Source organism: Tursiops truncatus, chromosome 3 (assembly GCF_011762595.2).
Source record: "Tursiops truncatus isolate mTurTru1 chromosome 3, mTurTru1.mat.Y, whole genome shotgun sequence".
Lineage (NCBI taxonomy): Eukaryota > Metazoa > Chordata > Mammalia > Artiodactyla > Delphinidae > Tursiops > Tursiops truncatus.
In genome coordinates, this window is record NC_047036.1 from 129,811,405 (window position 1) to 129,839,101 (window position 27,697).

A 27,697-nucleotide genomic window follows, 5' to 3' on the forward strand; every position below is an offset into this window, starting at 1 on the left:
GGGGAATAAAACAGTGTTTGGGGGAGCTTCCTCTGATTATATCCTCAGTAAGTACTGAATATTAGACCAAAAGCATCAGTGAGGTGTTGGTACCTCTACCTAGCAGTTCATCTTTCTGAAAAGGCCAAATGGAAAACAGTCTTTACCATTTTTCTCCTGAGATGAAACTCACAGAACCCTGGGAAGGAGTTGGGTTTAGGACGATCAGGTGAACTCTGGCCTTGATAAAATAGAAAAGATGGAATTTGAAGTGTTGTGTGTGTGGAGGGGGTGTCTTTAGAAGATGTAAATTGGGGAAGTGGGGTTTCCTTGGGGTCTCCAAAGTAGAAGCTCTTTTTCCTGGCTTTTGATGTAACCACAGTAATAATAACTATGGCTAACAGTGTTACTACTCAGTCTGTCCCAGACCCAGGGCTTGCTGAGCACTCGTATATGTGATCTCGTTTCATCCTAACACCGTAAGAGAGGAGGTTATATATTATCCCCACTTCTCAGATGAGGAAACGGAGGCTTAGAGAAATTTAAGTGACTTGGCACTGGTCTGTAGAAAAGCAAGACATTCAACCGAAGTCTTCCTGGTTTGGAGCCTGGCTCTTAACCACTGTGGTATATGTACTCCCACTCCCATCTGTGTGTCCCCTTTCATTTTCACGACTGCCAGTAATGATGATGTTCCCATTCTCTGCATCTTTAAGCACCCTCTTATGTAAACAGTCCTGCCTGGCCAGCAGGAAAAGGGTTACCATCCCCGTGTAACAAAAAAGTGAGGAAAGCGACCTTTGTGGGGTCCCACAGCTAGTCCTAATTCTAATTGCTCAGAGCATTCCCATGACACTGTCCCCTTTGATGGTGGCCATGCCCTCCCCAACAGTCCCGGTCCTTCAGAACTTGTTTCCACAAGCCTCTGCCTCATTGGATGTGCAGTCATCAGAGTTGAGTTCCCCCAGCTTTGTTTTCTGCCTGTGTGTATGAGCCTTGCCACTAAAGCCTTATTAATCATTCGGAGTTGAAGGTTACCAAGAAGAATATGCCAGAGCGTGACAGGCCATTAGTATTTGTGTTGTAAGGAAACCAGTAATCATCTTAATTGGTGCACACTTCGGAGCAGAGCCGGGCTCTGTTCTGAAGGCTTGTCTCCTCCTTCATATACCATTAACGCATCAAAAGCCACGGAAACACGCCTCCCTAACTACTGCTGTCCCCAGAGGCAGCTTTCACCCCTGAAGTTCTGGGCCGGCCAGGTTAGACAACCTTCAGTCAGACCAGCTGAGCGGCAGTGTCTGACCCTAGGAAAGAGTTATGAAGTCGGTGGGGCAGCCCCGCCTCTGGGGAATTCAGGCCCAGCCCCGTGGTTTGGTTGGTGACCAGATTTACCTCCTAAGACGCAGGTCTCCCCGGAGGCCAGGAGCAGCCCGCGGAGGGAGAGCTTAGTCCCCCTCCCCTGTTCTGTTCTTCCCAGCGGTTATTCAGTGACCGACACTCCCCCCCTCCACCCAAGTCCTAACAAGGTTCTGGGTTGTTTTGTTTTTCTTTTCTTTTCCTTTCTTTTTTTGAATATTTACTTCCCTTTAAAAAAATATGCAAGTCCTCTCCTTCCTCACCTCTCTCACCAGAGACTCTCGGAGGAGCAGGGCCTGGCCCACTCTTTGAGATCATGTCTTTTATGTATCACCCTCAAAAAAGATGTTGTCCAGCCCCATTTTATCTAATCTGTATTATGAAAACAGAAGCTATTTTTCTAAATTATTTTATTATATCCAATATGCCATTTAAAATATACCCTCTCTCCTCTCTACTCCCTCCACCCCACCCTCCTTCCCGAGAGTCTCACCGTTCTAAACAGGAACTGCTGGGGGGACAAAAATTGGGAATTCCACTTTGGAGGGAAATTTGGAAGTACCCCAAAAGTTTTAATGTGCACATCCTATAATGCAGGAATTCCATTTTTCGGTGTCTGTCCTGGAGAAATAGTCACCACGTCTGTACCACAAGGCACATACAAGGATGCTCACTGTAGCACTGTTTGTAATAGCACCAAATTAGAAACAACCTAAGTGCCCATCAGTAGAGGAAGGATCATAAACTGTGATGTATCACTAATATGGAATATGAGGCAGCTATTAAAAACAAGGCACGGGATCCAAATGACATAAACAGAACTCTAACATGTACTATAAAGTGTAAAAAAAAGCAAGCTGCAGAACCATTTATTTATAAATGCACACACAAACAAAAGCAATACTTTATGTTTTCAATGTGTATGCATATGTTTGAGTAAACATATTAGAGAAAGGCATGGAAGGACATACTCCAAACCGCTAACAGCCATTACCTGTGAGGCAGGGAAGTGAAGTAGGATCAAGGGTCATAGCAAAAGAAACTAAAGAAACTTTACCTTCAAGTATCTGTAGTTTTGGGGTTTTTTTTAGCAAGGAGAATATGTGTATTATTTCTCATTTAATTAGAAAATAATACTGTCTTAAAGGAAAGAAAGTGGTTGACCCAGCAATTTATTTCCTGCAAGGTTCAAGAGATTTTAGCATGTTCCCTTTCCAGGGTTCGGGGGAGGGGCGGGGTGGGAGGAGGGTTTATGTCTTAAGCCTTTATAAGCTAAATTTTTGTTTCTTAGCAAAGCCTCTATTTGATACTCATACATACTTAAGAAATATCCCTTTCAATTGAAAGAAATCATGCATTACTTCTTCACTGTTTATTAACAAGATTTTTCACTGGAGAAGACAGTGGACTCTGTATATACTGGATATACTTGACTGTCTAAGGCTCTGTTTCCTTTGCATGGTTTCTTTCTACCTAGAATGTCTTTCCCCACCTCACCACCCTAATGATTCCTTTGAAACTCTGCTTGGGAGACCTCCACTCCCCCTGGTCCCCTCCCCAACATTAATCCAGTCCACGGTGCTGCTGCTAATCTTTGCACATGTTTCCACTATTAAAGGAAGGCACGGTGGTTAGGAGCACATGCTCTGGAGTCACACGGACCTGGATTCAAGTCCCTCCTCTGCCACTTACTAGCAGTATATAAGATCCTCAACTCTCCAAGCCTCAGTTTTCTCATCTGTAAAATGGAGATGACAGTCCCACCTTGTAGGATTGCTGTGGGTGTTAAATGAGATAATACTTGTAGGATGTCTGGTACCATATCTTGTACAGAATCACTCTCACTGTGTGTCAGCTGTTGATGTTATTCTTGTAGCAAAAATATCTTCCTTGATAGACCTGGGGCCTGAGCTTGGTTGTCTTGGCTTCTGATCTGCTCACGCCCTCCCTGGCAGATAATGGAGGCTCAGTTAAATGTTACTTTGTGCTGAACTGTGCAATAAGGAATATGGAGGAATGGTGTTCCGGACCACAGGGATTTTCTACTAAGAGGACACGGAAGCCCCAACAGATGTAAAATATTAAAAGAGGCCACCAAGACAGTGGGTTAATTGGTGATATTTAATTTATTTTCACATATCTGATTTGCAAAATAAGCACGTATTGTACACTTTTTAAAATGTGCTCCCGTGCCTAGAGGAAGGCAATGGTAACCCACAGGAACGGGGCCACTGGTGGGGGAGAGGCAGGCCTGTGACAGACCCAGATAGAAAAGGCACTGAGGAGCCAGGGGCTGTTGCTGTCATGCCGCAGACCATACCACCTGGCTCCTGGGGGATGCCAGATGTCCATGGCTTTGCAACCCAGACGGCCATCTGGGTCTCTGCATGGGAACAAGATGCCTCACCAGGGCTGAGAGCCTCTCACCACAGCAGTCCTAGGCCAGTGCTTTCTCTTTGGTCTTAAGCTTATGATATCCCAGATATGGGCAGCTCCTTCTGTTCTGCCCAGCAGTGAGCGTTAGAGGTGTGTGTGTGTGTGTGTGTGTGTGTGTGTGTGTGTGTGTGTGTGTGTGTGTGTGTGTATTTGAGCACAGGTTAACAAATCACATACGTGCATCGAGCAGCTCATACACAACCAGAGGACTGGAAAAATCTGTCCTGTCCAGTGCTGCTCTGGATTCAGAATAGACAAAACCCCCAGCCCATGTTGCCTCATACATACCCACCCTGTAGAGTTCCCTTGAAGGCAGCATTCCATGTGTTTTCTAGCCCTTGACACACTAAAAAAAATACAACAGTGATGTTTAGAGAATTCATATGAAAAATTTAATGAATGAAATCATATTGTGTCTAATATTAGGTTCAAGCAACTTTGCCAGTGGTTGATTTTGAGAGTCTGGGTTTAAATGAAATAAGATTGACTATGAGCTCGTCATTGTTGAAACTGGGTAATGGATACAAAGAGAGAGTTCATTAGATTTTTGTGGATATTTTTGTATATGTTTGAAATTTGCCAGAAATAAAGTGGTTGATTTTTTTTTCCCTGAGGTTCAGATTCTCCTTTGAGAACATGTTTTACTTTAATTTGTACTTTTTAAAAGGATTGTTGTTGGTGAGAAATAAATTCTTAATGAGACCTTTACTGATTTGAGGGTAAAATCAAGATTATCTTCTGTACTAGGGACATACAAGTCAATGAATTGATTAAAAATATCTAGTTCAATTTAAACAACAACAGCAACATTGAAAGTACAAGTTACTCCACTGGGGCAGGGAGACAATTACAGGGGCAGATAAGATAGGCTAGAGCTTATGGAAAGAAAACCACATTCTCTCCATGCTGATTACTAAATGCATCTCAGAAGGAGCCACCGGGTTAAAGGATTAGGTCCTCAGAGCTGGATCTTCACCAGTCTTAGAGGCTGTTGTATGGACAGGCAGGTTGTATTAACAGGTATGTCATCTTGGAACCGTAGAATCGCACAGTCCCAGGGCTGGAGGGGGCCTTCAAGGCCATGCCATCTTTCTCCAATGTTTGAGTCTTTTCTACGGTTTGCATTATAAGTTCAGCCTCTGAATTCTTCCAGTTATGGACAGCTCACTGTCTTATGAGCTATCTCATTCCTTTACTGGACAGCTCTTATTATTAGAAATCTCTTTCCTTACTTTGAGCTGAACTCGCTCTCTGCAAACTTCTTCTTCTGGATCGAGTCCTTTCTTCTGAAGGCAGACAGCATAGTGTCAGAGAAAGGACATGAGCTACAGAGGCAGAGAGCCTGGTCTTCTAGTCTACCAGTTGTTGACTTTGGGCAAAGTACTCCATCTCTCCCAACCTTAGTCTCCGTGTCAGGCAAAATGGCGCTGTTCCCCTCACCTGGGTTAATTGGTAGATCAAGAGAGATAGTAGGAAAAAGGTCATGATAGATCTACATGTACTGATATAGAGAGACGACTATGACATATTGTTAAATGGGGGGAAAAAAAGCAGGTTTCAGAAGAAATAGATAAATAAGCACAAAAACACTGGAAAATTGGGTGAGCAGTACACCAAACTATTAAGAATGGCCGTCTCTAGTGGATGAGACCAGAGTGGTTTTTCACTCAGATGTTACCTTCCTCCATGATGGTTAAAAAAACTTTTTTTTACAACAAATGCATCATATTTAGGATCACAAAAAATTAGTAAAGACTTCTCCATTTTAGAAGGAAAAAGATAAAACATTCAGAACACTTTACATCCAAAAATGAAGTCTACCTGTATCAGTTGCAGTGTTTCTTTCCCTGCGGTCAGTCTGAATGGTTGAGGCATGCCCTAAGATTCTGTGCAAGTGTCCACCTACAGGAAATGGCCTTAAACACTAACCATTGTTAATGACTGCTTTAGGTTCTGCCCCCACCTGCCTCAGGGCCTTTGATTTTGCTGCTCCCTCTATAGCACCTTGTAATCAGTTTGTGTTATACTGAAGGATGGTCACATCTGAAACACAGCCATCTCACAAACAGACTTGGATATGATGGGCAAAGATATACCCTTTCATTAAGTGGGGAGTGATATTTGAGTGGGAATTTCATGAGTGGTTAGTTCACCGATAAACATCAGCTGTGAAGTTGACTTTTGCTTCCTGATGCTACCTCCTGTGCTTAGAGACTCACAAGTGAATACCTAGATGGCAGTGCCCCCTGAACATGCTTGATGTCTTCCCTTGGATGACATGTTGAGCCATATCATGGTGACATGGATTTTAAAAACTAAAAGCAGCAAATGACAAGGAAAATATATCAAGCCAGGATCACTCACCAGACATCTGTTAGCACCTGCCACATGGCAGGTGCTGTGAGGGATGGGAAAATAAATCACACTCAGTCCTGCCCTCAAGAAGCTTGCTGCTAGGCAGAGAGACACAAGTCCTGAACCCGAACGTGCATGGAAAGCAGAGCACATGCTACACTCAGTGGCATCAGGAGAGCATCGTTTGCACGATTGCTGATTCAGGAGCACTTTGAGCTGATCCTGGAGGGAAGCATAGGATTCCATGGGACAGAGAAGCAGAGAAGGATGCTCTGAGCTGTGAGATTTGCAAGAGTAAAGGAACAAAGGCAAGAAAATTAGTCAAGTGGTGTCTGCAGAGAGAGGATTGGGTGCAGGCTTGAGATGGGAGATGGATCTGGAAAGGTGAGCTCTGGATATTGCTGGGAGGCCTGAAATGTCACCACATGACATCAGTAGACCTGTGTTGTAGCAACAGTGTGGATGGGAGGAGAGGTAAGGGATTAGAGGCCAAGATGACCTCTGTGCCCAGCTTAGTTCCTGATGTGGAAGTTTCTGTGAATAGCTGAAGATACCACGGTTCCTCCTCCAGTGCTAACCAGTTAGAAAGCAGAGAGGGAAGAGGCCCGGATGAGGTCTCAGGACTCCAAAAAGCAGAGGTTTCCAGAGGTTGGGTTGGGATTTGGGGGGATAGGGAGCAGTAGTTAGAGAGGGTGGTAAGGAAAGCTTTCCCTTCCCGAGCACTGAGCAGGAAAATCTCCCCCAGGGGAATACTTTTGCCCTTTAACAAATATGAAACTGACAGGCTGACACTGTTGTTAAAGTGGAGAATTTTTTTTTTCTTTTTTAATAACACCTTAAACGATAGGCATGGAAGCCGGCATCCTAAATTAAACACATGTTGCTCTCCAGCACCTGACAACCTGACATAATTTAAGAGCAGCTACCAAGAACACAAAACTGGAATTGCCCATGAATCTGCTCCCCTGGATGGGCTCCAACTGGGCGAAAAAGTGGGGATGGCCAAGTCCAAGGGACCCAGCCTTGTCTTCTCATTTGTAGCTGATTGGTAGGGAGTGGCTTTCAGAAAACAGGGCACGTTGTAATTAGCTTGATGGTGGTAGTTTCTGGTATGTTTTTATTTGTCATCTGATTATTAAACAGATTTATGGCCCTACCCACCCCCTGAAAAGGGACCAATGCATTTAGTTGAAATTAAAAGTGGAGATAAGGCTGCCTGTTTAGATAATAGCATCTCTTTTTTAATAGATTACTCATCTTCTGTGAAAGAGGGGAGAGGAGTTAATTTGTGTGATGAAGTGCTTTCTATTTCTGGGAGCTGGCTGGTGGATGTGATTGCTTGAGGAAGGAGTGTAATTCATTCTTGAAATCACCAAAAGCATGTTCAGGCCAAATACCTGTGCCCTGAGGAGTGGGGTAATGTGATACCAAGGAACAGAGGGGCTTGTGGTTTCAAAGCAACTGTTTGGGGAAGATGTACAGTTTGTCTCTATGTTGGAGGTCAAATTCCCATTCATTCTCAGAAAAGTGCCAGAGAAATACAGGCAGATCTCGGAGGTACTACAGGTTCAGAAGTGAGACACATGGGGGTTTCCCTGGTGGCGCAGTGGTTGAGAATCTGCCTGCCAATGCAGCGGACGCGGGTTCGAGCCCTGGTCTGGGAGAATCCCACGTGCCGCGGAGCAACCGGGCCTGTGAGCCACAATTACTGAGCCTGCGCGTCTGGAGCCTGTGCTCCTCAATAAGAGAGGCCGCGATAGTGAGAGGCCCGCGCACCGCGATGAAGAGTGGCCCCCACTTGCCACAACTAGAGAAAGCCCTCGCACAGAAACGAAGACCCAACACAGCCATAAACAAATTAATTAAAAAAAAAAGTGAGACACATGAATTTTTTTGGTTTCCCAGTGCATGTAAAAGTTATGTTTACACTACACTGCAATCTAATAGGTGTACAATAGCAGTGTGTCTAAAGAAAACAATGTACATACCTTAATTTCAAAAGTACGTTATTGCTAAAAAATGCTAACCGTCATCTGAGCCTTCAGTGAGTCATAGTAGTAACATCACTGTTCATAGATCACAGTAAAAAATATGAAAAATGAAAAAGTTTGAAATACTGCAAGAATTACCAAAATGTGACAGAGAGACACGAAGTGAGCTGTTGGAAAAACGGCGCCGACAGACTTGCTTGACGTAGAGTTGCCACAAACCTTCAATTTTGTAAAAAACGCAGTATCTGCGAAGCTCAGTAAAGTGAAATGCAATAAAACGAGGTTTGCCTGTACACCTAACAAGTTAATCTAAGCCATCAGACCAAGAGGCCACTGATTGTAAGGGATGGTGAAAAGAGACACATTAGGGCTTGAATTCAGAGAAACCACCACTAGTTGTGTGATCATGGGCGGTGACAGACCCTTCTTGAGTCTCAGTTTCTACATCTGTAAAATAGGGTTACCCCTCATAGGGTGGCAGTGAAAGATGTGTGTGGGATGAGCCAGCCAAGTACCTGGGACAGCTCCTGGTGCCTAGTACAGTTTGTACTAGTCTGCTGCCTCCTTGGCTTCTGGCTTCTGCTCAGGGACTCACTCTGTTTCCACTCTGGATGGAGAGCACCCGGAAGAGTCCATGTGCACAAAACTGGAGGGCTTTAGACTTTACTGAACACTTGATGGAAGTGGCAGAGGAGGGGTTTACATCACGTATGCGTTTTGCTCTGACTTTTCCCGCCACACAACGCCCAGCCTACTGGTTCCCCTCTCCTCCTCCCAAAGGTTCCCCCCAGAAATCCATTTTGTTACTGGAACGTGCCCACGTGCATTTCACCCAACTTCTCCTCCCCTCTTGCCCACTACCACTCGGAACAGCTTACACACACGCCTCCCCAAAGTGAATTCTCTCCCCTCCCCAGGTAGGCCACGGTGCTGACTTTTCTAGGAACCCATGTATGTCAAGGGAAGATTTGCTTGGGGGGGTTGGCACGCCACCAGGAGTTATCCAGTGTTTTAGGAAATTACATCAACAGCAGTGCTGCTCATGGTACCTGAGTTGCCAAACCACTTACCTGTGCTGGTCTGTAAGGTGAACCAATATGTGTTCAGTATATGACACCTGTAAGTACAAGTATTTGGCTACTTCTTTATCTTCTTGTAGCAGTTCCAAGCATTTACGTATTGAAAAACATGTTACTTTATTATTTCTTCTTTATATCACAGTTGGGGCATTATATAGAATTTTCCCCAATTGGGTGTTAAGCACCTTGTATTATTTATGAATTTTATTTTAAGATATTAAAGGGGACCATACAGAACAACTGTCACATAAAGGGACATTGAGTAGGATAAGGTTGAAACCCCTGAATCAGAAGGTGAGTCAGCCAGATGTTGGTGCTCTGTTGGCTTTTGGTAAAGGGTTTAGGCCCAGTTCCCTTAAATCTGCTGTATCCTTGATCTTTTCCAGCTGCTTGAGACAATAGGCCCATAGATGCAAAAGCCCCCATACACATAACTTCCTGGCAGCTCTTAGGGTGAAAGGAAAGACACCTAAAATATGCTCTCTGAAGTTTCTGGTAGAAGGAAAGTGACCATTTGGGAGTAATGACTTTCTCTACCCATGTGGTGTTCCAGAGATCTCAAATCAACACACAGGAATTCTAGTAATGACCTATCAAGGTAAGCAGTGCAATTACAATCTTGCTTATAGAACTGGACCCTGGCTACATTTTTGTACATTCTCAGAAGCCCAATAACAATAACAATTAACAACAACGGAGTGTTGTGCAAAGAGCACTAGCCTTGGGTCAGGGGCCATGACCAAGGACCTCAGGGTCAAGTGGGGCATCTTTTTCTAATGGTGTAGGTTCCAGACTGTGCCCTAGGTCAGGGTTTTTCACAGTGTAGTAGACTCATTGCAATGTCATGAAATCAGTTTCTGGGGTCATGACCAGCTTTTTAACAAAAGTGAAATACAAGAGGATAGAATAGAAAAAACATATACGGGTGCATCACACCTTGTATTTCAGTTATGTATATGTGTACCAGCTCATGATGTAAAAGGTACTTCTGTTTATGGGTCATAGTCAAAAGATTTGAAGGCACTGTTCCCTGACATAGGGAATCAGAATCTCCGAGGCTGCCCAGGTAAGTGTGTGAAAACCAGTTCCCCTAGGGATTCTTCGGGCTGTGGTTTGAGAAGCCTTGCTGTGAGCCTCTCAGGAGGTGCATTCGTTTGTCAGATCTTTTCTCACTTGAAGGTGAGAGGAGGGTCCTGGTGGGAGGTGAAGGGGAGTCCAGGCCAGGTGGGGACCACTGTGAGTCTGAGGAGGAGGATGAGAGAGCACCCATCCCCTTCGCAGTTTTGCTATAGGGTCAGGAAATTGTTCTGGATTCCTTGGAGAGCTTTAGCGTTTCTGTTATTCTAGCAGGAAACATGGGATTCTGTTTCTAATCACTTAGAGATCCTAAAACAGTCATCCCTTAGTATCCATGGGAAGATTGGTTCGAGCACCATCACCACCACCCCCTGCCCTTACAGATACCAAAATCCCTGGATGCTCAAGTCCCTTATATAAAAGGGCGTAGTACTTGCATATAACCTACGCTCATCCGAACACTTTAAGTCGTCTCTGGATTACTTATAATACCTAATACGATGTAATGCTATTGTAACTAGTTGCCACAACACAGCAAATTCAAGTTTTGCTTTTTGGAGCATTCTGGATTTTTTTTCTGAAGATTTTCAATCCGTGGTTGGTTGTATCCCTCAGGTGCAGAACCCTCAGGTGCAGGGGGCAGCTGTATGATCACAACTGCCTAGGTTTATTTCTCTGAGGTCACCGTCTGCATTATGTTGGACCAGTGTCCCTCAAATGTTTACACGCTTCAGAATCACTTGGAGAGCTCATTAAATTCCAGATCGACAGCCCCACTCCTCTGATTCGGTCGGTCTGGAGTGAGGCCTAAGAATTGGCATTTCTCATAAGTTCCCAGATGATTCTGTTGCAACTGGTCTGGGGATCACACTTTGAAAACCACCCTGTTAGATCAACAGAAAGGAATGTGCCCGGCAGAGTTCCTGACACACAGCAGGAGTGCAGTAAATGTTTTCTTGATTAAACTGAACTGAATTCTCCCTGGCAGAAAGACCTTCACTAAGGGATGGTTGGTTCGCTACTTTCAGCAGTGCAAGAAATGGGTCCTTGATAGTGAATTGTATGCTTTTTAAATGGGTAAATTGTGTGGTATGTGAATTATATCTCAATAAAGCTATTATCAAGAAGCGGGGGAGGAGGGGAAGAGGGAAGGGAAAAAAGAAAGAAATGGTTGTTTTTTCAGAAACACACATCAAAAGTGTCTGTTAATGCCTTAGAATGTGTTACAAGAGGACCCGTGTCAAAGGAGAATGTAAACGGCCTTCTAGCTGAATTCAGAGGCCCCTTTCCTCTTGGGACTCTGGGCCAGAAAAAGGATGCCTCTCCTGAAGGGCTCGTCTGCTTTCCTTTCCCAAACAATAAATGATGCCTAAATGCCTGTACGTTTCCCCTGCCAAAAACCCATCCTGGTGCAAACATAGCTTTCCTTCCTGACCTCTCTTTTAAATTTTCCTGCTATTTATATTTACCTGTCTGCAAGTTTTCCAAGCAAGTGAAAGCCCTGGACACCCCAAGGGGTAGGAGATAGAGTTGAGGTTGTGGGATTGGAAACTGGTACCCACCTGGCAGAATGGAGAGACCAGGGACTTCGAGGGGTGGTGTAGTTTCATGGTTAATAATGCCCGCTTTGGCATCAGAAACACCTGGTCTGATTCCTGGCTGTTACCTCCTAGCCGTCTGAACATAGATTGGCATAGAACTTTGCTAGGCCTCAGTTTCCCCTTGTCTAAGATAGTTCACACTGCCTGCCTTAGAGAGTTGTTGTAAGAATGAAACGAGACAATGTGTGTAGGTAACAGTGCTTAACACTGGGCCTAGGCACACGGTAAGCTCCCAGCAGAAGCCATGACACTGACGGTGACGATAAAGATAAGAGGGTCTACCTTATGTTAACAACTGTCCTTTGGCTAGAAGCACGTGAGTATCAAAATAGGACAAAGAGTTTTGCCTGCTGTTGTGAACCCTGCCCACCTCCAAATGGATTGGCAGTGCCTTAGAATACAGTGGCTAAGACTTACAAGTGAATAAATCAATCCTGGAAACAGATGAGCTATGACACTTTAATAGCCAGAAGCCCAGCGGAGCTGAGACGTGACAAGACCCAGAACACCTAGAAGTCCCAGAAGCCAGCCCAGGCGTGCGGAAGGCAGCCTTTCCCGCTGCGACCTCTGCACCATTGACAACACCCCCGAGGCCAGAGAACCAACAGGGATTGGTCTGGTTTGTGACTTGTTCCTTACTTCCCCCCTCCCCTTCTTCCCCCTCTCTCTCCTTCCCCTCTCCTTCCCCCTCCTCCTCTTCCCTTGGGGTCCCATCCACGGGGCCCTCTCCCATATGTTTGGTGTCCTGCCAGCTCTGGCGACACACAGAGCTCCTTTATTTTTGGTGCCCCTCAGCAGGAGTCTGTGCAAGGCTCAGACTCTGGACTCTACTTGGGAATTAATTTGATTACACACAGCAGTAGAGCAGAGATTCTTGAACAGACTGAACTGGATTTGAGTCCTGTCTTCACCACTTACCTGGCTGGCTGTGTAACCTTGGACCAGAAACGTCTTCTGAACTTGACTTCTCTCATCTTGCAGTGAGGATGATGAGCCGTGACCTGCTTCCTTCACAGGGAAATCACATCAAATCAAATCAAATCAAACGATGGAGGAGGAAGGCGTGTGGATTCAGCGGGGATTTGCAGACGCCTCTGGCCCCCCACTAGGCACGAAGGCTACACTGGCAAGCAGAGCAGTTACAGAGCTCTCCCTCCTACAGCCTAGAGTGGAGGGAAGCAAACTGAGTCAGTTCATGGGTATGGAACCGTGATCCAAGCTGAGCGGCATGAAGGGCAAGGTCCAGGGCTTCTGTGGCCATCTGCCCTAGGGACCTGCTGTGGTCTGGGAGGTCAGGAAAGGCTTTAGTGAGGAGTCGGAGGTGTGAACCAAGATCTGAAGGCTGAGCAGGAGTTAACTGGGGGGATATGTGAAGAGGCTTAGACCTCAGCAGTCCAGATAGAAGGGCTGGCTTGGATACAGACGCTGAGGCAGAAGGGGTGGGTCGTCATGGGGCCTTTGGACGCCTGAAAGAAGATGACATGGGGTGGGCAGGAAGGAAGGGAAGGGCAAGATGAGGCTGAAGAGGGTGCAGGACCGACTATACACAGCTTGTCATCCTTGGGGAGGATTTTGGACCTTCTTCCAAGAGCCACGGAAACCGTGGAAAGCTTTTTAGCAAGAGAATGGAAGGGTGCCACGGTGCAGTCCTCTTCTCTTCCAAGAGGCCCCCTGGACTGCTGCGTGCAGACTGAAGAGAGACAGAGTGGATGCGGGGACAGCAGTCATGGCTCTTTTGGTTGGCCACAGACCACAGTGGTCCAGACAAGAGACAGCAGTGACCAGAACCGGGGCCATGTTCTTGCTGTGTCACTGTTTCAATGCCAGTGTATGAGAACCTCTCTTCTGTCTCAGTGTCCTCAGGCTGCTGCAATGAGGCACCACAAACCAATGGATTAAAACAACAGAAGTTTAATCCCTCACAGTCCTGGAGCCTAGAAGTCTGAGATCAGGGTGTCGGCAGGGCCATGCTCTCTCTGCAGGTTCTAGGAAAGGATCCCTCGTCGCCTCTCCCTAGCAATGCTTGGTGTTTCTTGGCGTGTAGAGCATCACTCCAGTCTCTGCCTCTGTGGTCAGTGGCTTCTCCTTGTGCGTCCAAATTTCTTCTTCTTATAAAGAATACCAGCCATTGGATTAGGGCCCACCCTAAATCAGTATGACCTCATCTCAACTTGATTACAGCTGTAAAGATGCTATTTCCAAGTAAGACCACATTCCTAGGTACTAGGACTTCAGCATACCTTTTGGGGAGGACACAGTTCAACTCTCAGCAACTCCTCTGAGTGCAACTCCTGGTGCACAGCCCACCAGGGAGAACCATCCTCCGAGTCCTAAGTGCCCTTCAGAGCAGACAGGAGGGAAAGACTCCATTAAACACAGGAACCAGGGAGGCTGCAGTTCCCGGGGAAGTATGTGCATTTTCAGGTGGGGTATACAAGGAGGACCAAGGAAGCACAGGCCTTGGGTTCTGGTCCTCACTCATACCTCAGTAGCTGAGAGACTTAGGGCAAGGCCTTCCCTTTCCTGAGCCTCTGTTTCCTCTCCAGTAACACCAGAACTGATGATACCTGCCCAGAATTGGTGATTGTGGGGAGTCCAATGAGATAATCAGCAAGAATTTCCTGAGAAGATACTGGGTGCCCAACATTGGGATAACTCACTGGGCGTGTTCCTAGGAGAGGGACAGCTAGTCCAGAGGAAGCTGTCATATCCTTCCATGTTAACCCCCCAGGCTTCTCCCCTCTAATGGCACGATGGTTACAGGCACAAAGTCCATCAGCGCCAATACCATCCAGTGGGCAGGGGCGGGGATGAAACGGGAGAGACCAGCAGTGACAGTTCCCAAAGCTGAGTGATGGATCCTTGGGGCTTCGTTATTCTATTCTACTTTTTAAAAAATATGTGTGAAATGATTCTTAATTTTTTTTTAAAGAAGTTTAACAAAGAAGCCTACAGACTCTGGAGCCAGATTGCCTGAGTTTAAATCCAAGACCTGCCACTTACTGTGTAGACCTGGGCAAAGTTATTAATCCTCTCAGTGCCCCAGTTTCCTCATTAGTAAAAAAGGGATACCAACCTGCCTCGTGGAGTGTTTGTGAAGATGCGATGCATAAATGCATGTTGGGCGCTTGGATTCATGCCTGGGAGGGAGCGTACTAAACACATGGTGACCGTTATTTACAGAAATAACGGTTCCAAACATCATCCAAAGTCATCACCTTCAAGGGATCACACCCTCAGCCTTGCAGATCCTCTAACCCATGACTGCCACTCGGACACTGTCTCGGTTTGGGTTTCCTGAAGCAGATCCTGAGGCAGGATTTGAGTGCAAGGAGTTAGTCTGAGAAGAGATTTCAGGAAACAGAAGCAAGAGAGTGGGGAAGTGAGAAGAGGAAGGGGAGACACCCAGGAAGGGTGCCTATGCCGGGCACCACGGCAGGCAGCCACGGTGACCCCACTGGGAGCCAGCACAGAGCACGTGCTTGGGGTTATCCCGCCTGAGGGGCGAGGGAGCCGGGGCGGTTGTGCACACACACGGCGGCCCTCAGTCGAGGTCTACCACGTGGATGCCGAGCCCCAGGCAGCGGCAGGTGCTGGCGGGTGGGAGGCAGGCAGGCAGAGAACAAAATGCTGAAGGAGTGTGGGCAGGGCACCCAGAATCCACCTGTGAGCACTCTGGTACGTGCTCTTTGAACACCTGCGTAGAGCCTTACCCTGATGGGAGCTCCCCTTCAGGATCAGCCTCACCGCCCCCATTGGATGGCTCTGGCTCCTCTTGAGATTAGGGATAATCAGGGCGAGAGCAATTCTGTATTGCTGTGCCGTCAGAGCAACCCCTGCAATGGGAATGATGCGTCTGCGGCATTAGGACAGTTGCCTTCCTGCTGCTTCAGGGCAGACATGTCTCAGCCCTGGCATTTTCACGCTGAGCCAGGTTATAGCCTCAGAGTCTTTCTTAACATTGCTTTAGCTATCCATGACACACCTGTGAGCACAGGCACTTCCATGAAGCCTGTTTGCCATCCCTGCCCTAGGGCTTATGAAGGTGGGGGGAAGTCCCGGCGTGGAAAACGCCGAGCCACAGACTCACTGTATGATTCTGGGCAAGACATTTAACTTCTGGTCCTAGCCGTCCCTCTCTGGGTAGAATGGAGGGTCTGACGGAAGTGAGGCAGAGATGGGGTTTGGTGCTCTCTTACAGTCAGGCAGGGATGGGTTTTAGACCTTGGCTCCATCATTTATGAACTGTGCTCCTTGGGCAGGTGACACCACCTGCTCTGAGCCTCATGGTGTCTTTTTGTATAAAAGGGGGCCATAGTACCCCATTTGTAGTGGTGGTGTAGGCAACAGAGATTATGTGTATACAGTAGAGAGCTCCGTGTGTGAGCAGGGCCTCAGGAATTGTTCCCTGTCATTGTCATGATCAGAACCATCATCATCTTCCTCTAAAGCCCCTTCCAGCTCTAAAACTCTATGACTTTACGGACTGTCCTCATCCGAGAAGACAGCGTGGTAAAATAAGGCAACAGTCTTGGTTTTGTGTAAATGTTCTTTCTAATAAGGACAGGAGGAGCATAATTGCCCCTAAATAATTGCGCCGACTTTGCCACAGGCTGTCAAAAGGCCTTAATTGGTCCATCTGTAATGACTGCGGCCATCTGCGTTTGGGGTGATTTAGCGACGGGGCTCTGCCCGAGCAGGGCCCTCAATGATTAGAGCCGGACAGGGGCATATATCTCCCTCTGTTGGGAGTAGTGGTGTGGTATAGGAGATTATCTCATCCTCGTGTTAATGACCTACCAGTTGAACCCAGCCAAGAAGAAGCGCTGGTCACAAGACAATGACTGCGGATTTTTTTTTTCTTTTCTTTAAAGATAGTGTTCCTGCCCGAACAGCAGCCTATCTGGAGCGTGATCATGCCTCTTGCTATCTTGTCTCACTGCCCAAGAAAGTCTATTTTGGAAAGATTTAGTCCTTCAATTAGGGCAAATTAATTTCTGCTCTCTACAGAGCCACTGTTCCAAAGAGAAGTGGGAAAGGGCCGGAGAAGCCGTATTAATCTTTGCAAGCAAGCAAGAGGCGACCTGGAGTATTTTTCAGCCTTCCAGCCTCAGGTTGTATATGGAGTTAATCTTTCCTCTGTATATCTTTTAATTGCTCCGACTTGCAAGGTGCCAGCCAACACAACACAAAACACACCTCATCTCCACTCTTTAAGTTTCTGGAGACTTTAAATCAAGTGTCTGGAGCAGTGCTTCCCCAAGTGCACCAACACAAAAGTGATTAAGCGGTACCTAAGATGATCTCAGGTGGCCCAGAGACTTTGCATTAAGTAACATTGACTCATGGGGAGAGAATGCTTCCTCTTTTCAGCTCTCTTTCATTTCCTCTGATTACCTCAGATGGAAAGTCTCGGCTGGTTGCCCATATCTCCCTTCTTGACAAAGAGGGAGGCAGGAAGATCTGGCTAAAATCTAGTAACGTCGCTTTATTCTTATTTGTTTGGGTTTTTTCATTTATTAGCTCTTTATCACAAATGGTACCGATTTTCCATTTATAGTTTTTAACGCTTCCTTTTAAAATAAATTTTTAATTGAAAAAAAGTGAGCTGGGACTTGCCTGGTGGTCCAGTGGGTAAGACTCCACACTCCAATGCAGGGGGCCCGGTTCAATCCCAGGTTGGGGAACTAGATCCTACATGCATGCTGCAACTAAGAGTCCACATGCCACAACTAAAGATCCCTCATGCCACAACTAAGACCCAGTGCAGCCAAAATAAATAAATAAATATATTTTTTAAGTGAGTTGATTTAAAAAAGAAAATCTTGGGCTTCCCTGGTGGCGCAGTGGTTGAGAGTCCGCCTGCCGATGCAGGGGACACGGGTTCGTGCCCCGGTCCGGGAAGATCCCACATGCCGCCGAGTGGCTGGGCCCGTGAGCCATGGCCGCTGAGCCTGCGCGTCCGGAGCCTGTGCTCCGCAACGGGAGAGGCCACAACAGTGAGAGGCCCGCGTACCGCAAAAAAAAAAAAAAAAAGAAAATCTTAAGTAAATTGTAGTGAGGTAGGCAGAAGTGGCAAAAATCGTGCCAGTGGTATATGATTATGAGAGATAGGGAAAACACAGCTAGAGAGGGGAAAGCCTCATGTTTCTACAGAGAACCCAGCAACATACTGGCTGTATGACCTTGGGCAAGTTTCTTAGCTTCTTTGAGCATCAGTTTTCTCATCTGTCAAATGGGGAGAACTGTAATGCAGAGTATGATTTTATGAATCAAGGGAGATAAAATATGTGAAGCTCCTTTGCAAGTCATAATCTGCCTTACCAGTGAAAATGGTTCATTTCCATACGGGTTAGAAAAATAAAAGGTTCAGTGGGTTCTGGATCAAGCAGTCAAGGGGCCCTGGCTCTACTGTTAATTGTTGTACCTTCCCTTCTCTGGACTTGAGCTTTCTGTCTATAAAATGAAGAGACTGAACTACTCCAGTGCTTTCCAGGCCTAGCTGTACATCAGAATTACCTGTGGGTCAAGTAAAACCAAAGATGCTGATGCTTCCTTCAATTTACCAAATCACAGTCGCCTGAGAGGATGCCCAAGCAGCTGTATCTGCAGCCAGCTCACCAGGTGATTCAGCCACAGCCCCTGAATTAGGAGGGCCCTTCCAGCTCTAACTCCTGATGGAGTGAATTCAGAGCAGAACTGTCTGAATCCTTTAACCCAGCAGGCTCATTCATATTATTGCAAAAGCTCATTCTTTTTCATTGCTGAATAGTATTTCCACTGTATGGATATACTGCATTTTATTTATCCATTCATCTGTTGATGTGTATTTGGATGATTTGATTTTCAATTTGGGGATATTATGAAAATTGCTGCTATGAACGTGAGTGTACATGTTTTCATGTGGACGTATATTTTCATTTCTCTTGGATATACACCTAGGAGTAGAATTGCTGGATTGTATGGTAACTGCGTTCAACTATTTATGGAACTGCCAGACTGTCTTCCAAAGTGGCTGCACCATTTTACATTCCCACCAACAGTGTATGAGAATTCTCATTTCTCCACATCCTTGTCAACACTTATTATCTTACTTTTTCATTATAGCCCTCCTAGTGAATGTGAAGTAGTATCGCGTTATGATTTTGATTTATATTTCCCTGGTGACTAATGATGTTGAGCATCTTTTCATGGGTTTATTGGCCATTCGTATATCTTCTTTCAAGAAGTGCCTATTCATGTCCTTTACCCATTTTTTTAAATTGAGGTAAAACTCACAAAACATAAAGTTAACCATGTTAAAATATACGATACGATGTTAAAGTGTACGATTCATTGGCATTTAGTACCTTCATAACGTTGTGCAACCATCACCTCTATCTAGTTTCAAAATATTTTTACCACCCCAAAAGGAAACCCCGTACTTATTAAGTACTCACTCCCTATTCCCCTCCACCCCAGTTCATGGTAATCGCTGATCTGCTTTCTGTCTCTGGATTTACCTGCTCTGGAATTTCATACACATGGAATGATATAATATGTGACCTTTTGTGTCTGGCCTCCTTTACTTAATATGATGACTTCTAGGTTCATCCACATTGTGGCATGTATCAGTACTTCATTTCTTTTTTGGCTGAGTAATATCCCATTGTATGGATATATTCCATCTTTGTTTATCTATTTATGAGGTGATGGAAATTTGGGTTATTCTCACCATTTGGCTATTGTGAATACTGTTCCTATGAACGTTCATGTATAAGTAATCAAAACAGTTTTTAGGGACTTCCTTGGTGGCACAGTGGTTAAGAATCTGCCTGCCAGTGCAGGGACACGGGTTCGATCCCCAGTCCGGGAAGATCCCACATGCCTCTGAGCAACTAAGCCCATGTGCCACAACTACTGAAGCCTGTGCGCCTAGAGCCTGTGCTCTGCAACAAGAGAAGCCACTGCAGCGAGAAGCCCGCACACCACATGAAGAGCGGCCCCCACTCGCTGCAACTAGAGAAAGCCCACGCGCAGCAACAAAGACCCAATGCAGCCATAAATAAATTAAGTAAGTAAAAAAAAGAACCCAAATATTTCAGAGAGAAGCAAAAACAGAAAAGCATTTTTTAGCTGTCCTGGATTCCTTGATCCTTTGCATTTCCATAAAGTTGAGGATCAGCTTGTCAATTGTCAATTTCTGCAAAGAAGCCATCTGTGATTTTTTGATCACATTGAATCTGTATATCAATGTAGGAGGTATTGCCATCTCAACAACATTAAGTCATCTGATCCATGAACATGGACTATCTTACCGTTTATTTTGGTTGTTCATTTCTTTCAACAGTGTTTTGTAGTTTTCAGTATACATTTTGTACTCACTTTGTTAAATTGTAAATGGTATTTTTACCATTTTAATTGCATTTTCAAATAGCTTTCTTATTTGCTAGTCTATAGAAATACAGTTGATTTTTAAATGCTGATCTGTATCCTGAAATCTTGCAAAGTTTTCCTGTTCTAGTTTCTTTGTAGATTTCTTAAGATTTTCTGTGTAAACAATCATGTCATCTACAATTAAAAATGCTGCTACAGGGGGTGGCCCAGTGGTTGAGAGTCCGCCTGCCGATGGAGGGGACACGGGTTTGTGCCCCGGTCCGGGAAGATCCCACATGCCGCGGAGCGGCTGGGCCCGTGAGCCATGGCCGCTGAGCCTGCGCGTCCGGAGCCTGTGCTCCACAACGGGAGAGGCCACAACAGTGAGAGGCCCGCGTACCGCAAAAAAAAAAAATACCGCTACCTTTTTCTTTCCAATCTTTATGCCTTTTATTTCCTTGTCTTACCAGTTGCACTGGCTAGGAATTCTAGAACAGTACTAAAGTGGAGAGAAAGTGGACAGCCTTTCTCCTGCTCTTAGGAGAAAAACATTCAATATTTCACCATTAAGTAGGATATAAACTATAGGGTTTTTTTTGTAGCCGTACTAGAGTTTTCATAAAGGGCCGTAACCCTGATTAAAATCAAGAGACACTAACGTTAAGGCTGGCACTTTTAGTAGAAAGAGACTGTCTTTGAGATTTATTTATAACAGCTTTTCCAGGCATGGGCCAGAAGCCAGCCTACATTAGAATAAGCAAAAAGAGGAATTGGTTGTTATGTGTAATAAGAACGTCTGCGAGTCCCTCTGCTTCAGGCACAGGGGGATCTGGAGAATCAAAATGTTATCAGGATAATGTCTGTCTCCATCTTTTCACTCTCTTTTTACATGTTGACTTCAGTCTCAGCAGATCTTCCCACCACCTCTCATCACCTTATTTTGCTAAAGATGTCACAAGCAACTCCAGACTTAGGGCCAACCAACCTAGCAACTCTAGTAAGAAAAAAGGGCCTCATTTTTCAATAGTTCTGAAAAAGAATTCTCAGGATTCATTGTTTGGACCAATTCAGGCCACATGTCCATCCCTGAACCAATCGCTGTGGCCAAGGAAATGGAATGCCCTGATTGGTCAGGCCCAAGCCACATGCTCCTCCCCCTTGGAGATGCAGTCAAGCCCACAAGTCTGAAGGACTGAGAAGGGGAGGGGCAGTTTCCCAAAGAAAATCAGAGTACTGTTGCTAGAAAATGAGGGAATGGGTCCCAGCCAGACATAAACCACAGCTGCTAACGCCCTCGTACAGAAGGTCTCTCTGTGTTCCAGGTCTGGCACTAACACTGGACCTCTTTAAACTTCAGTTTCCCCCTTTGCAACACACAGGCGGTTATTCCTGCCCTTCTTGACCCTATCTGAAAGGTCCAATGAGACAGTGCACTGGAAAGCTCTATCTAAACTGTAAAGGGCAGTGCACATGTAAGGAAGGGGTCACAAGGATGATTACTCACCCATCTATCCATCTGTCCTCTTCTCTCTCCCTCACAGAGCACCTGAAGAAGCCACTTGAAGACTACATGGCCCTTTTCCCCAGCGTGAGGATTCTCCGAACCAAGAAACGGGAAGGGCTGATAAGGACCCGGATGCTGGGGGCCTCAGCAGCAACTGGGGATGTCATCACATTCTTGGACTCACATTGTGAAGCCAATGTCAACTGGCTCCCCCCCTTGCTTGGTAAGGGAGGCTTGCAAGGTGAGGTAGGCGGCCTGGAGTGAGCCACTGGCCTCCAGTCCTGCTTTCTGCAGGGAGTCATCTATGCTACAAGGCTTCCCTTGCCTGCTTGAGATGCACCCAGCACAATGCCAGGTGCCATGAGGGTATCAGGCCCTCAGGAGTGCTCAGAGCAACCTTAAAAGTTCTGTCCCTTCATTTTACAGAGGAGGAAGCTGAGACTCGGAGAGGGGAAGTGACTTGCCCAAAGTCATAAAGCACATTAGTGTCTAGTGACATGATTGCTTCTCCCAGGTTACTTCAGGTGTTATTGGAAAGCAAGCCAAGGCTGCCTACTGCTAAGAGCCAAATTGTAGGGAACACCATCATACCAACTTAGAACAGTTATCATTCACTGCACTGCTGCTGTGAGCAGGGGACGCTGTAAGCTTTATCTTCAGCCCTCACAAAACCATGCCAGGTCGAAAGTCTCTCCTTTTTATAATAGAAGAGACTGAAGTTCAGAGATTTTGAGTGACTCACTTGATCCCTTGGGCAATAAGTGTCAAAGTCACCATCTCTCTGGTTCCAAAGTATATCTTCTTTCAGGATTCCACACTGCCTCCCTAAATTCATTTCCTCTTTGGAGAGTTTCTGACAGCTCTCAGGTAAGGGCTCCAGACAGAGGGCAGCGTGACCTAGGAGTCGTCCACATAGGCTTGTGGACAGAAGGGAGACACGAGGCCTGGCTGCTGGGCACTGAGGTGCCTCAGGGCGGGTTGAAGAACCAGGTCTGAATCCCTAGGCTCTGAGCTTTGAGGAAGGCATTGAGCTGCCGCTGACAGGTAGACGCTGAAGAGGAAATGTCCTACTGGGGCTGGGAGTCAGGTGAGGGACAGAGATGGGGGCAGATTGGGGAAGATCTGTCAATCCAGAGAGAAAAGTGAACACCTCAAAAATGGATGGGTATGCTCTCTGTAACAGAAAGCATAGGGAGCAAAGAGGACTCGAGTTTAGGGCAAACTTGAGTGTGTATCAGAATCATCTAGAAGACTTGTTAACACACAGAGTGCTGAGCCCTGCTCCACAGTGGTTGGTTCAGGAAGTCTGGGGCAGGGCCTTAGAAGCTGCATTCCTAACAGCCTCCAGGTGGTGCCAGTGCTGCTGGTTCAGGGACTATACTTCGGGGAGCACTGGTTAGGCCCCCATTCAGAAGTGAGGACAGAAAGCAAAACCCACACGGTTTAATGGGGTAACCCAGCAAGTTTGTTTCCTAACACAGATCAGCATGAAACTCTAATTAATATCAGATGATATGCTTCTGACCCCAAGGGTCCAGGATCCCACTGGGTTAGGAAAAGGATATAACCCAGATCTTCTGGTAAACTGTTTACCTAATTAAACCAAGAGACCTGCATCTGCCTCTCATGACTGAAAGAGAACAAAAAAGAGAAAAGGCTTCACTGTAAATCACCTAATCGGGACTTCCCTGGTGGTCCAGTGGTTAAGAATCCACCTTCAATGCAGGGGACGAGGGTTTGATCCCTGGTTCAGGAACTAGGATCCCTCCTGCCATGGGGCAACTAAGCCCACATGTCACAACTAGAGAGCCCACGTGCCACAACTACTGAACCCATGTGCTGCAACTAGAGAAGCCCACATGCCATGACAAAAGATCCTGCACGCTGCGAGGAAAGATCCTGCGTGCCGCAACTAAGACCCAATGCAGCCAAATAAATAAAATATTTGTTTTTAATTTAAAAAAATAATAAATCATCTAATTTATAGTCCTGAAGGAACATCGCGTTTTGGGGGGTCATTCAGTGACTCATAAAGAGACTGAAGTGGTAGAACACGAAGCTGAGCTTGCGGTTAACAAGCCTTAAGCCTTGTGTTAACAGCCTTAACTCTGTTTCTATGGAAATATATGAGGGTAATTTTCATAATCTGCAACCATACATGGAAGAAACATTCTTCCTCTTCTTTTTCCCTTTTTCCAATAGAAATGTGAACCACTGGTGTAGATGTAAAAGTCTATCCCTGCTAATATGAACAGCTGACCGAGCCCATCACAGCTTTTGTCTCTGAAACCATGAACATGCACAGTTCACTCTGCCTGCTTTGGAGAGTAGGCATTTCTGAGCCTGAAGGGGATTCAGCTCCCCTGAAAGGAAAGCCACTGTTGTTCATCATTTTCTTCATCTCTATCACCACCATCATCACTGTCATCATCATTATCATCATCATCATCGTCGTCATCATCATGCCTCTGCTAGTCCCTTATCTTTTTTTGATCACAGCCCACATTTGAATGTGACTGGTAAAGCGGACAGGGCAGGCCTTATTATCCACATATTGCAAATGAGAAAACTGAAGGGCAGAGAGAATGAGGGGGATACTCACCCTTCCAGCTCCTGCTTCTGAGCTGCTTTCAGCGATCCTGGGCACAAAGAATGTCAGCAGAGGGCTCGTCACGTGCACAAGGCTAGGCTAAGCATCTTGGCCCCATCGTCCCACTTGGCCTTCACAGAGATCCCAGGAAATAGGTGCTGTCTTCCTCCATTTTGTTGGCCAGGAAACAGAGGCTCAGAGACATCAGATAACCTTTTCCAAGGTTATACTGTTCATAGATGACAAAACCAGGGTTTGCACCTGGACATTGTGTCTTCAAGTGAGTACAGCACCGTGGAATGCTACCTCTGATGCCACCGCCTTGACCTTACACCTCCCCCAATCAGCCAGCATCCAGCAGAGCACTGTGTCCTCAGCACACACCCTCTCTGGAAGGGAAATCCCTCATGTGACCATGAATTATCAGGAAGAGTGGCCCTTTTCTAGATCTTTCCCTGGGAAGATTCTTCTTCCTTAATCCCTAGGGAACATGTCCACAAGGCAGATCCAGGCTCCACCCCAAGCCCTAGGGGGGTTTTTTAACACACCCTCGGTGCTTCTGGCACTGGTGGCCCCAGATCTACACTCGGGGACACAGCATCAAAAGCACCATTTCTCAGTTTTTTGACCATGTGCCACAGAAATACATTAGACATGTCAATCCAGTACACAAATGTACACACTGATGCAGTATGACTGAAATATTTCCCAAAACTACACTTTCCCTCATCACCTAGAATGCACCCTGACATTCTTTTTTGCTTCACTACAAACACACACACACAGTTTCATGACCCACCTATGGATCGTGTCTTGCAGTTTAGCAAATGGCAAAACTTTTCTTTGCTTTCTCTCCTGGAAGAAAAATCTGCTATAGCTTGATGAAGCCTGGGCGCTAGGCAGCTGCCAGCCTACCCTGGCCCTACCAGGCTCCCCATTCCAAGACTTGGACTTGACTCCTGGCCCAAGCACAGCCCACTTGCCCCTCACGGCAGATCATCTGCCCCAATCAGTGGCACCTCCTGGCTGTAGTCAGGGCTTCTTGGCAGGAAGCGCACTGAAGGGCAGAGAGTGAATTTTATACAATCAGCTTCTCCCTGGCTTGAAAGGGACATAGAGCCATCTAGGTTAAGACCCCCATTTGCTATCTTGAGTCACCTTGCCTGCAGCATTCCTGCAGGGCAGAGGTCCACCAGGCCCTGCTTGCACACCTCCAGTCCTGAGGAGCTCATGGGATAGTCCGATCCCTCTTCAGTAGTTCTGACTGTTGGAAAACATGAGCTGGACTCTCTTGCAAGGACCATTTGTTCTCTGATGGCAGCTACGAGGTGTTGGGGGGCTTCAGGGACAGGCAGTCTGCCATGAGGGGCAAGTGCTGGAGTGCTGGCTGCTGAGCCACAGGTCAAGTTCAGGACTCGGAATGGGGAGGGCCAGAACAGGGACCTTCCCAGAAGGAAGTTGATCTCTTTCCATAGCAATGCTGAGCATGACAGACACCTGTGCTCAACACCTTCAAGCATTACTGTATCCAGTACTCCTGCAACCAGACCCTCTTCTCCCCGTTTCACAGAGGAGAATGCTGAGGCTGAGATGTCATTCATGTAGCTGGCCCAGGGCCCTCTCGTGGACGGCAGGATGGGCTGGGAGCCCTGGTCCATCTTGCTTAAAGCTTGTGCACTTTCTTCCTCACGGATTCTCAAACTCGAGTGTTCAGAGAAATCACCCAGGAAACATGTTAGAAATGTGAATAAGTTGCAGAGCAGGGTCATGCATGTAGCTGCTCTCCCATCCGGCCTCCTTAATGGGCATCTCTTGGCTCCTTCAGACCGCATTGCTCGGAACCGCAAGACCATTGTGTGCCCAATGATCGATGTGATTGACCACGACGACTTCCGGTATGAGACGCAGGCGGGGGATGCCATGCGGGGCGCCTTTGACTGGGAGATGTACTACAAGCGAATCCCGATCCCTCCAGAACTGCAGAAAGCTGACCCCAGCGACCCATTTGAGTAAGTACAAGTGACCCAGGCCGGTCCCAGTGGCTGACCCCAGGGAGCCCTCCCCAACACACACCCCAAAAGTCCAGTGCAGGGGAGCCAGGGCAGACGTCCCCAGCAGAAGCACAGTCCCTCCCAGCTCGTCACAGAGCCTTGGCTCACGGACCACCAAGCTGATCACCTCTTCCTTGCCCACCCCGAGGACTGCCAGCCCGGGGTGGCAAGCCCAGCACCCACTTGTAATCATCATCATCGTCATCGTCACCACCATTTACTGCATACTTTCTAAGTGCCAGGCGCAGTTCCGAGCACACTACACGGTGATCTTATTTAACCTCCAACAGGATATGTAGTAAAAATTATGGTCCATGTTTTCCAAATGGGGACACCAGGGCTCCAAGAGGTTAAGCAGCCTGTCCAGGTCACACAGCTGTGAAGCGGCAAAGGCTCAGTGCCTTGCAGGCCTGTTTGCAGGCCTGCTGCCTCTGGAGCCGACTTTCCCATCCATCAGTTACACCCTCTTGGAAGTATCAGGGAAATAGCTTGTCCCACGGTGGAAGTGTGGGGTGCGGGTGTGTGGACCGGACCTGTAGCATCCTGGAATGGAAGAGCTAGCGGGAGCCTACAGGTAACGGACTCCAACCCCTTGCAGATAAGGAGACTCGGGCTCCAGGACAGGGAGGGGCTTCCCTGGGGACACAGTGGGCTAGTGGCTAAGCCAGAAACAGAGCCCAGCGCCCCTCTGGTACCCCAAGCTCCAGAAGGGTCTTTCCTCCCACAGTGGGCTCGCCATCCCTGCAGCTGTCACGTGAGCCACTCCAGCTCTCCTGCCAGAGGTGTGGAAAGACCTCTGGGTACAAAGCCAAAGTCCAGCCTCTCCAGCTGTATTGGTTTCCTGATTAGTTTCCTAATTGTCGCTGCAGTAATAAATTACCACAAGCTTACTGGCTTATTAAAACAACACAGGGGGGCTTCCCTGGTGGCGCAGTGGTTGAGAGTCTGCCTGCCGATGCAGGGGACACGGGTTCGTGCCGCGGAGCGGCTGGGCCGCTGAGCCTGCGCGTCCGGAGCCTGTGCTCCGCAACGGGAGAGGCCACAACAGTGAGAGGCTCGTGTACCGCAAAAAACAAAACAAAACAAAACAACACAGGGACTTCCCTGGTGGTCCAGGGGTTGGAGCTGCGTGCTTCCACAGGGAGCGCGGGCTCAATCCCTGGGCGGGGAACTAAGATGCCACGTGGCGCAGCCAATAAATAAAATAAAACGACACAGCTTTATTCTCTTAAAGTTCTGGAGGTCAGAAGTCTGAAAGGGTCTGACTGATTTAGTGTTGGCAGTGCTGCGTTTCCTCCCGGTGCCCAGGAAGGGATCCAT

General features: G+C 46.9%; 1 protein-coding gene across 6 annotated transcripts in view; it reads left to right on the plus strand.

Moving 5' to 3' along the window:
* GALNT10 (polypeptide N-acetylgalactosaminyltransferase 10) overlaps window positions 1-27,697 on the plus strand; it is a 237,757-nt gene that overhangs the window by 163,153 nt on the left and 46,907 nt on the right. For all 6 annotated transcript variants that reach the window (XR_004525933.2, XM_033853499.2, XM_033853502.2 and 3 more), the window contains 2 exons: window positions 21,774-21,959; window positions 26,152-26,335. Coding sequence is in view for 5 of the 6 variants with exons in the window: in XM_033853499.2 (XP_033709390.1) it covers window positions 21,774-21,959; window positions 26,152-26,335 (370 nt within the window). In the remaining variant the exon portion in view is untranslated. The remainder of the gene's footprint in view (window positions 1-21,773; window positions 21,960-26,151; window positions 26,336-27,697) is intronic.